Consider the following 11,699-nt stretch of genomic DNA (forward strand, 5'->3'; position numbering starts at 1 on the left):
GGTTTTCTGTTAACTTACTTGCAATCAGGTTATGTCCAACAAAATCACCCAAAGTCTCCCAGGTTACACTCTGGGGACTTCTTCCATATGCATGTTCACCTCCCAAGAAGGGCACTTGCTGTGGGCAGAGGAAAACATGAGGAAGTGAAGCCTGAAATTCGTGCCCATGCCTGACAGGTTGGCGGTTCAGCCACTGTAGACAAGTGTGACTCAGCTTCCCATGGCGTCATTGCCCTGCTGCGCCTGGATGGGGCTCTTGGTCTCACACTGAGCTCTGCAGTGGCCTCTGGAAATCCAAGAAAACCACCGAAGGCTGACCTGGATCAGACAAAAAGCCTTCCACATATCAAGCAGTGGAGGAGAGCTCTGCCTTGAACCTGGGTTTTCATCCATTTGTACAAGATTCACATGCCTACGGAGCCTGAGGCAGTGGGTCAGCTTCACAACTGTGAAACCCACCTATGCTTTTTTGCTCAAATGAGGACCCACACTTTTTTGGGGGGGATATGAAGACCAATAAAATAAATCAATTCTCAGTCCGGTCAATTCTCACACCTGTTTCAGTCCAGTGCCCACAGGCCAGGCCGAGGGACCCCACTCGTGCACGAATTCATGCACCGGGCCTCTAGTAAAGAAACAAATGTGTCCAGAAGCTCAGAACTGGGAAATGCTGTAGCTGGGACAATGAACCTAGAATGATTGGAGTCAGAGGCTGCTGTCGTAACCATTTTGGATAGAGAAAAATTATCTGTTCAAGGTAAGTTTTTAGGAGGCCTTTAGTCATTTTTTAAAAGTCAGATCATCCAACCATAATTCCTACAGAGAGTGAAATATTGTTTGTCAAATCTCTGTTTCACAGTGGGCTACAGCTAGCATGCCTCCATATTCCTTCAAGTACTCAAGTTCGGTGTGTTCTCCTATGTTCCCCTCTGGATTTCCAAAGCCACCTTGTTCCTGGAATGTGGGATCTGCCCCTCTCTGCTGCTGCTTTTGCAACAGCTTTTGGGAAGCAAACAAGCATGAGGGAATTGAGCAAGAACTGCTGGGACACCAACCTTGGAGAAGAAGCAAGGAATGTAGAATGCATGTTGACCATCCAAACAGGACGAAGATAATGATTAATCGAATCTCCTGCAGGTTTAAATGAGATGGGAACTGGGAAGGAAGGCAGTCCTCTTTTCTTGCAGCTGGAGTGCTGCTCCTCAAGAGCCAACCCCCACGCCCCTCAGAAATGATGTGTTCCATGTGGATTTTCGGCCTGGTCCTGAGCGTGGCGGGCACAGTCTGGGTATGGTGCCTTTGTTTTCTCTTCTTGCTTTCTCTCTGGCGGTTATTTCACAGAGCTCAAAGGTCTGAGTCAGTGTTATGCATGTCCTCCCACACTGCTGGCTCCCCCAGCTCTAGGCCAGGAAGGCAAGTTCCCAGATGGGCCACACATCTCAAGAGCACAGGGTAACATGGCCCTAAGAGGGAGGCTTAGGGGATCAACGTGTATAAATTCACCGGGGAAGCTTTGGCATTTGTAACTCAAGCTTACAACATATTTTTTAAAGGAAAGATATCTTTGCCAGCTTAGTTCCTACAAAGCCTTGAGATAGTTAATGCTAGTTAACATAAAAAAACATTCACATAAGTTTTTAAAACCTAACTATTATTATTATTATTATTATTATTATTATTATTATTATTTTGCTATTTGTCCAGAATAAGCAGAACAGTGGTTTAATATGGTTTTTCTGAAAGGTAGTTTTTGTGTTTCTTTTCAGACAAATAAGTCTGAAACAAGTAAGCTATTTTTGCAAATATATGACAAAGCAAAGCCAGGAGAGATTAATTAATAAGGCAATTTGGTTTTGGGAAGCAATTATATTCTTTTAAGGTAATTACTAAATACTGTAATAACTTCTAAAGTTTGACTACAGAAACCTATAGAAAAGAAGAGAAACTTTATTCAACAAGGCTTTTGGAACACTTTAATCTTATAAAAACATGATAAATATAGGCTGTGGATTATTCCAATTTATTTATTTTCCTTCATCACTCATAAACCTGAGCAGAAAAAGACTAAAAATGGTTTCTAACTTAATTTTCTCCCTTATAGTAAAATAGTAAGTAAACATTTTTATGGGAAATAAAACTAACATCATTTGCTGTGATGATGTTTTGGATAATGTATAACTTTCAGTTATTTCTCCCTGTTATTGGCATAAATACTTAACTTTTACCTGCTTGCATTGTTGTGCCATTTTATTCTGAAGTATATTTGAATTTATAATTTTATTTCTTAGACAAAAAGATTGTACTTGTTACTTTAAATAAGTTGTTCTTGATTACCTGAATTAGTATTACTATTATTAGGGTATTTTTTAATGAGATGACAAATGTTAACTAATTATAAAAATAAACTGAGGTTAAAATAGAAAAGTCCTTGTAAGTTGGTGGCAAAAATAGCTAAAATCTAAAACCTGCATTGATTTGTTGGGATATAAAGTCTTATTGGAAGAATACTTTTTATATCTTATTTCATCTCATAGATCACAATAGAAAAATTTTTAAATCTGTGTTTCTATTATAAGGTGTTCAAAAATGTTGTCAGTCATGGACCATTATTTTTACTTTCACGCTACTTTTCCTCATTTCAAACACAAAGAAACTATTACATGAGTGAGCAACCTAAAAAGCATGTCTGAGTTTAGTTGAACTGACCACATTTGTATCCTTGGAATGTATTTGCTCAAATTATGGACCCATAAGGTCAGAGTAGAAACTTAAAGGGGAGACAGACATTAAGCCAAGACAGTGCAGGCTTTTTCCTACTGGAACAGAAATTATAGGAGGAAGAACCCGTTGAATTTTCCAATTATCTATCTCCAGATCTTAGTGAAAATGAAAAGGTAAATTTTAACCAATTTTGTTGCTTCAAATAATTTCCCTTTCATAATAGAGCTTTGAAGAGGACTACCATTTAATAAATGCTTTAGTATCAAACACAGTTAAGAAATTTGTACAACTTATCTCCTTTAATTCTCACAACTTCATAAAATGGGTATTAGGATTCTCATTAGAAAGATCAGAAATCTGAAGCTCGTAGAGGCCCTGACTCTGGCACTCCTAACCTCTGGGAAGCCCCCTCCTCTTCTTGGGGTTGACAGGCATGCCAGTGTCTTTCCTTATCTTCTCACTGTTCCTTTCTTTTGTGTCTGTAAATGAATCCTTAAAGACTACAGAGACCGATAAAGGTGAATTTATACTTGAAGGAGGAGGTGTGCGTGGCCCCAGACCTGACCCCAGACCTGCATCTACCTGCAGAGAGAAAGACTGGCCCTTCTGTGCTGATGAAGACTGGGTGAGCAGTGGGCATGGGGAATGGGAGACTCCTTCCTTGTGTTGTTAGAAACATACACAGGCTGACCCATTAGGTCACAGAAAACTTTTCCAATGGAAGTAATCTAACAGTTTCTTACATGTCAAATGGAAAAAGACAAACGAAAAGGAACCTAGTCCTGAGGGCACTATTTAAAGTACCTCCCATACTCTGGTCCTTAGTGGATTAGGAGATTGGATTTTAGTTGTCTATTCAGATAGATACTAGGAATCTGAATATTATGGCCTCGGGATTTCATGAGGCCTAATTTATGATTGAGGGGCCCCTCGTTTCAGAATTTCTCTATGATCTTTGTCTAGTCCTCCAAAACTACTTTTAAATTAAAGGATGATCTGACGAGGTTGAGGAGGGGAGCAATAGAAGCTGCATGGGAACCTTCAAAATTGTATTGAACCCAAGAGATAGGCCCTTAATGTAATGTTTTTCTTTTCACTTTCAGCACCAAAAATGCCCTTCCGGCTGCAGGGTACAAGGGTTGATTGATGAAGTCAATCAAGATTTTACAAACAGAATAAACAAGCTCACAAATGCACTCTTTGATTATCAGAAGAACAATAAGGACTCTAGTTCAGTCATCAGGGATATGATAGAACAGTACAGAAGGCATTTTGCCGACTCTAGCCGTAAGTATTACATATTTAGTGCTTTGATTTTATAACACTCAGCAAAACGACAACATCAAAAATTCTAAACGTGGTGTCTCCTTATAGCAACTGAGATTTCATTCCAAAATATTTCGTGTAGAAACACATACCCTTAAGATATAGCTGAATTTTTAAGGAGGAGCTTGCAATTGTGTTGTTGTTATAATGTCAAGAAGAGTTCTTAATGTAAGTCAGAATTTTGGATTGAAGACTAGAATTTAAGTGCTTTCTTTTCAAAGGTACATACTGAAAATAAGTTGGGCCCAACCTGCTGAGTGGACATATTTGTTTCTATCTTACAGACGAGGAACCAGAGAGGTCAAGGAACTTGCTTAAATACCCAAAGCTGTCATGTGATGGAGTTGGGAGTTCTACCCATAGACTCCACAAAGCAGATTATGCAATATTGTTGTTTATTTTTAATTAAAATTATATAGCCATGTTCTAGCTTTCTATATAACAAGGGCTCAGCCACATTAGGATCAGGAAGCATTGGGTTTGTTCTGGGCCTGGGCAGCAAGCTTAGTGAGAGCCCCGGCCTAAAGCCTTGCTTGACTCTTTATATCTTAGACACTGGACTAATTGAAAGTCAATGGTGCAACATAATTGGCAAGAGAGTGATTCTGTTGAACTAAAACAACATAAAAAAAGTTTAGGAAAAATTTCAAATCCACAGATAGGAAGAAAACCCTAGTAATAAAATCCAGAAACATAATTCCCAGTACATCATGTCCGGTTTTCAATAAAAAAAATTACAAGGAAAAAAGCATACATTAAAGAGGCAGAGCAAGCATCAAAACCAGACATGATTGGGGTGTTGGAATTATCAGACTGGGAATTTAAATCAAATATGATGGATATGCTAAGGATTCTAATGAATAAAGTAGACAGCATGCTCATGCAAGAACATGGGCAGTGTAAGCAGAGAAATGGAAATCCTAAGAAAGAACTAAAAAGCAGTGCTAGAGATAAAAAACAACAGACAGCCCTGACCGGTTTGGCATCGGCCTGCAGACTGAAGGGTCCTGGGTTCGATTCCAGTCAAGGGCATGTACGTTGGTTGCGGGCACATCCCCAGTAGGGGGCATGCAGGAAGCAGCTGATCGATCTTTCTCTCTCATTGATGTTTCTAATTCTCTATTCCTCTCCCTTCCTCTCTGTAAAAAATCAATAAAACATATTTTTTTTAAAAAAAACAGACCGAGTGAAGAATGCCTGTGATAGGCTAATTAGAAGACTGGGCATGGTTGAGAGGATATATCAATAGAATCCTCAAAAACCTATATACATTCAATTTATACATTAGTCCAAATCTATAGAATGTACAACACCAAGAGTGAACCCTAAGGCAAACTATGGCCTTTGGGTGATTATGATGTATCAATGTAGGTTCATACTTGATTAAAAAAAAAAAAGACCATTATGATGAGTGATGTTGATAATGAGAGACACTATGAATGTTTGGGGGCAGTGGGTAGACGGGAAATCTCTATACCTTCTCAATTTTCTTGGAAACCTAAAACTTCTCTAAAAAATGAACAATTGATAACAATACATACAATAAGAAATAAAAATAGAAAGTTGTGTGGGGAAATAAAGAAAATTCAGGAACATGTTCAAGCCCTGTGAGTAAGGATATGATAAAATAATTAGAATGTCATCAAACTAATTATTTTATCTCCTAATTATCTTTAAAATTCAAAGAGATTTTCTTCTGCAAATATTTGGAATTCTAATTGCTGGTAGGGCACCTTAACTGACAACCATGGATGACTACAGGACATAACATTGTCCAAAAATCAAACGCCTAATAGATTTGCAACTCACAAATTAAATACCAAGAGAACAACCTATTATCAAAGTAACATGGGGAATATTTCTAAGTAAATTTCCTTCTTTTACTGGCTATTTCAAGCAAATCACTCAGTAGCTGCTTCAATATCCATATTTTCTATTTCAGACTATGATAATTCATATTATCGAGTGTCAGAAGATCTGAGAAGCAGACTTGATATCCTGAATCGCAAAGTCATAGAACAGGTACAGCAGATCAAACATCTGCAGGAAAATGTCAAGGCTCAGCTGGTAGAGATGAAGCGACTGGAGGTAAGACAGTGTGTGGCTCTGTCACCAGATTTCCATATTTTGAACAGTAGGAAAATGGGAGGCAGTAGTCATTCACTGAATGCCTACTGTACATAGAGCAATGTGTTCTATATCCATTATCTAACTATAAAGTAAGAATTATTCCCCCACTCTACAGGTGGAAAAAAAATAAAGCTCAGTGATATTAAGTAAAATTTCTCCAGGCACACCGATAGTAAATTTCAAAATCATATATTCAGTCCCTGCTGATCTTATTCAAATTCCTGATATTGCCAAGCTTCCAAGTCCGCCGCCTCCCTGAAGATCACTTCGTCAGTGTTTCCTTTCACAGGAAATGGCAACTTGCTCTTGATCTGTTCTAAGATAAACCCAAATAGTTCCTATTGCTTCTCTTGGCTAGCCTAACAACACCCAGCATCTCTTCCACTGAGGTTACTACATAAATGGAGAATAAAATATGGGTTGGTAGGTCTCCAAGTCAAAGAAATGAAAACCATTTCCAAGAAATAAACTACTAAGAACTCAATAGACATCTTTTATTTATTTAGATCTACCTTTATTTCCTTATCTTTCTCCTCCTTTCTCTAGGTGGACATTGATATTAAGATCCGATCTTGCCAAGGGTCATGCAGCAGGGCTGTCTCACGGAGGATAGATCTACAGGACTATGAGGACCAGCAGAAGCAAGTTGAACATCTCATTGCCAAAGACCTACTTCCGCCTAAATACACACAAAACATACCACTGTTAAAGATGAGACCATCTTCAGATTTCGTTCCCAGAGTGGACAGGGATAAGCTCCAGGCATCCTTTCCAGAGTTAAAGGCTATCCTGGAAATGCAGCAGATGGCAATGGAGATAGAGAGGCCTGGGACACCTGGGACTCACCGCGGAGACTCTGCTGCTCATGGAGCGGGATCAGCACCCGAAACCCCCAGGAAGCCTGTACCTGGCAGTGGTGGGAATCTGAAACCTGGGAGCTCTGGACCTGGTGGTGCTGGTACTCGGAACCGTGAAAGGCCAGATAGCACAGGGCATGGGAGCGTCAGGCCTGACAACCCAGACTGGGGCACATTTTCAGAATCTTCAGAAAGTCTAAGTCCAGGGACAAAGAAAGAGTACCACCACACAGGTAAACTGGTCACTTCTGAAGGAGGGAAAGAGCTTCTGATCGGTAAAGAGAAGGTTACCTCTGGTGGCCGAACCTCCAGTCGCAGCTCATGCTCTAAAACGATTACTAAGACTGTTATAGGTGCCGGCGGCCGTAAAGAAGTGACGAAAGAAGTGGTCACCTCTGAGGATGGCTCGGACTGTGGGGACGCCACTGATTTAGACTCGTTCCATACTTCGTCCAAGGGTAGCCTAGACGAATTCCGTCGTATGTTCACTGACGAGGCTGCTTTGTTGGACTCGTCACCTGGGTTGAAAGAGTTTCACTCTATGGGCTCAACATCTGACCCTTTCGGGAATTTAGAGGAAACCAGTTCTCACCACGTCAGCGAAACTCATACCACCAAGAAAGGCCGAGGTAGAGCTCGCACTGCCAGAGGTATCCGCACTTCTCTAGACTAAGTTATTCTTGCGATGTGCTCCCACAGCACCTTGCGCTACTTTCCTAGCCCTCTTTCATGCTCTATTAAAATTACAGCTTTTTGGTTTGTTTTTCATGCTCGACTGTAAATTCCATGGGGGCAGGGACTTGGTCTATCATGCTCATCTCTGTATCCCAAAAGCCTAACAGTGCAGAAGGTCGCCATTCAATAAATTCATGTTCAATGAATCCCTCTGAAACTCGATTTTGAGTTTGTCTAACCAAATTATTTTACCATTCAAAATATGCGTTGTTGGAATTGTTACCCAATTTACTGACAGTATTATTTGGAATATCTCTCAGTTGAAGTTGGGATCAAGTTATAGTAGTGCTAAATGTTGCTTAGATATCTTTGCTGGTTACTTGCTCTTAATCAGTACATTCAAGTAAAATTCCAAATTCATTGAGGAAATCCCCTTTGCAATTTGTAGGTATAAGTGCCTCTTGTTTGCTTATGATTCATTCCAGTGTAAATGCATGTTTTCTCTATGGAGGGAAGGAAGGAAGGAAGGAAGGAAGGAAGGAAGGAAGGAAGGAAGGAAGGAAGGAAAAAAGGGAGGAGGAAGGGAAGGAGGGAGGGAGGGAGGGAGGGAGGGAGGGAGGGAGGGAGGGAGGAAGGAAGGAAGAGAGAAGGGAAAGGAAGCCAGTATCTACCTTCATTTAAATTGGGCCATTCCTATCTTTGTAAAGTTAAATGAGAGTAACTTCTTCCAACCAGCTTAATTTTTTTTTTAGACTGTGATGATGTCCTCCAAACACATCCTTCAGGTGCCCAAAGTGGCCTTTTCAATATCAAGCTACCGGGATCCAGTAAGATTTTTTCAGTTTATTGCGATCAAGAGACCAGTTTGGGAGGATGGCTTTTGATCCAGCAAAGAATGGATGGATCACTGAATTTTAACCGGACGTGGCAAGACTACAGGAGAGGTTTCGGCAGCGTGAATGACAAGGGGGAAGGAGAATTCTGGCTAGGCAATGAATACCTCCACTTGCTAACCCTGAGGGGCTCTGTGCTTCGGGTTGAATTAGAGGACTGGGCCGGGAACTTGGTTTATGCAGAATATCACTTGAGGGTAGGCTCCGAGGCAGAAGGCTATGCCCTGCAGGTCTCTTCCTACAAGGGCACGGCGGGCAATGCTCTGATTGAAGGTTCTGTGGAGGAAGGCACAGAGTACACTTCTCACAATGGCATGCAGTTCAGCACCTTTGACAGGGATGCAGACCAGTGGGAAGAGAACTGTGCAGAAGTCTATGGAGGAGGCTGGTGGTACAACAACTGCCAGGCAGCCAATCTCAATGGCATCTATTACCCTGGGGGCTTCTATGACCCCAGGAACAACAGTCCTTATGAGATTGAGAATGGAGTGGTCTGGGTCCCCTTCAGAGGAGCAGATTATTCCCTCCGGGCTGTCCGCATGAAAATCAGGCCCCTGGTGACCCAATAAGCAGAAAGAGTAGAAATGAGAGCACTCCGTTTTGTTTAGTGAAGTGGAGGAAAAATAAGGAAGATGAAGGAGTCAAGATTCCTTACTACCTAAAAAATTCCCCGGTGCTATTTTATTATTCTCTGTACTGTAGCTAAATGTAACTGAGTCATATTAGTGCTTCAAAAAATAAAGTTATGTGATTTTTTGTAAATCTTTCAACTAGCTCTGTGAGTTTTAAAATTTCTATAAGGATACACCAAGGGACATCTGATCTCAGTGCATCAGAAAGGGACTCAAAAGCTCCTCTTCCTCTCCGCAGCAGTGTTATTTGTAGAGCTTCTCTTCCCACACCAAAGTCATAGGGCTGTTGCACAGTAAAGAAGTTATTTCATCCAGGCCATTTGAATGACTTTAAACTAATATTTTTAACTTGCAAAGCACTCAGTTTAACAATGGCTGGCTTGTGTAGAGGAATTGACTAAGTTCTTTTATCTTTTCTGTTAGTAAGCAAATCCATGCAGGCAGGAGAGCCATTCTTTCCAAATAGAAATAGAAATCTCTTCATTAAGGTTTCAATGAAGACCACAATACACACTTATTTCCCCCAGAGTCTAATCAATTTCTTTAAATAAAAATACCTGGGAAAATGCATTTAAATTTTTAAAAAATATTTACAGGTCTTCCAAAAGCAGACGGCATATACAATTGACAATTTCCACAGCATTCATCTCACTTTATTTTTCTACTGATTATAAAGTACTAGGGGCCCGGTGCACGAAATTCGTGCACTGGGTGTGTGTGTGTGTGGGGAGTGTCCCTCAGCCCAGCCTGCCCCCTCTCACATACTGGGAGCCCTCAGGCGTTGACCCCCATCACCCTCCAATCGCAGGATCGGCCCCTTGCCCAGGCCTGACGCCTCTGACAGGCGTAGACCCCCATCACCCTCCGATCGCCTGATCGGCCCCTTGCCCAGGCCTGACGCCTCTGCCAGAGGTGTCAGGCTTGGACAGGAGACCCCCATCTGCCCCTGATCACTGGCTCTGACCCCCGCCCAGGCCTGAGGCCTCTGGCCCAGGAATCATGCCTGGGCAGGGGACCCCCATCTCCCTCTGATCGCTTGCTCCACCCCCCCGCCCAAGCCTGACGCCTCTGACCCAGGCTTCAGGCCTGGGCAAGGGGACCATCATTTCCCCCCAATCCCCGGCTCTGCCCCCCACCCAGGCCTGATGCCTCTGGCCCAGGCATCAGGCCTGGGCAGGGGACCCCCAGCCCCCCGCCCAGGCCTGATGCCTCGGCCAGAGGAGTTGACCCTCATCACCCTCCGATCACCAATCACTGGATAGGCCCTTTGACCAGGCCTGAGGCCTCCGGCAGAGGTGTCAGACCTAGGCAGGGGACCCCCAGCTCCCCGCGGTTGCAGGCTCCGCCCCTGCCCAGGCCTAACGCCTCTGGCCGAGGTGTCCGGCCTGAGCAGTGGGGACCTGCAGTGGGAGTGGGAGGCGCCGCCCCTGCCCCTGCAGGACACCTCTGGCTGAGGCGTCCGGCCCGGGCAGCGGGGACCCGCAGCTGCAGCGGCCCCGTGATCGTGGGCTTCGCTTTAGGCCCAGGCAAGGGACCCCTAGCTCCTGGGACTGCCAGCTTCAACCGTGCCCAGCTCCCATCGCTGGCTCCACCCCTACTTCCTGCTATCACTGGCCAGGGCGGAAAAGGCACCTGATTCTCTGATCATGGCTGGGGGGCAGGGAAAGGCGGTCCCAGGGCCGCCTTTGCCCTGCCCCCCAGCTCTTAGCTCCCCCCTGGGTTTCTGATCACTGTCAGTGGCAGGGGGCTTCTTCCTGCTTTGCCTTTTGCCTCCCTGCATTGTGCCTACATATGCAAATTAACCGCCATCTTGTTGGCAGTTAATTTGCATATAGCCCTGATTAGCCAATGAAAAGGGTAGCATCGTACGCCAATTACCATTTTTCTCTTTTATTAATGTAGATAGTCCGTGATACATTAGTTGTTATGAAAGTAAAACAATTTATTTGAAAACATCTCACTAAATATGATTTATACTCTTCATAAATTTAACATATTTACATTGGTCGATATTTTATTTTGATAAGTTGCTTCTTTGATCTTGGTGGCCTTGGCTCCTGCTCCACATTTTTAACTCATATTTTCTTTTTTTTTCTTTTTTTTATTTTTATTTTTTTTTTATTGCTTAAAGTATTACAAAGGGTATTACATATGTATCCATTTTATCCCCCCGCCCTAGACAGTCCCCTAGCCTCCCCTATCCCCCAGTGTCTTATGTCCATTGGTTATGCTTATATGCATGCATACAAGTCCTTTAGTTGATCTCTTACCCCCCCTACCTCCTGCCCCCCAACCCTCCCCGGCCTTCCCGCTGCAGTTTGACAATCTGTTTGAGGCAGTTCGGCCTCTGTATCTATTATTGTTCAAAAGTTTATAATGGTCTCTATTGTCCATGAATGAGTGAGATCATGTGGTATTTTTCCTTTATTGACTGGCTTATTTCACTTAGCATAATGCTCTCCAGT

General features: G+C 42.7%; 1 protein-coding gene across 1 annotated transcript; it reads left to right on the top strand.

Moving 5' to 3' along the window:
* The first annotated feature begins 1,132 nt into the window (after positions 1 to 1,132).
* FGA (fibrinogen alpha chain) lies at positions 1,133 to 9,368 on the top strand. Its single transcript, XM_059699525.1, has 6 exons — positions 1,133 to 1,288; positions 3,221 to 3,346; positions 3,825 to 4,008; positions 5,990 to 6,135; positions 6,724 to 7,698; positions 8,434 to 9,368. Exons 1-6 carry the CDS (start codon positions 1,232 to 1,234, stop codon positions 9,169 to 9,171), a joined length of 2,226 nt encoding a protein of 741 aa, XP_059555508.1. The 5' UTR covers positions 1,133 to 1,231; the 3' UTR covers positions 9,172 to 9,368.
* The last annotated feature ends 2,331 nt before the right edge of the window (positions 9,369 to 11,699 follow it).

This window comes from Myotis daubentonii, chromosome 5 (genome assembly GCF_963259705.1).
Source record: "Myotis daubentonii chromosome 5, mMyoDau2.1, whole genome shotgun sequence".
Lineage (NCBI taxonomy): Eukaryota > Metazoa > Chordata > Mammalia > Chiroptera > Vespertilionidae > Myotis > Myotis daubentonii.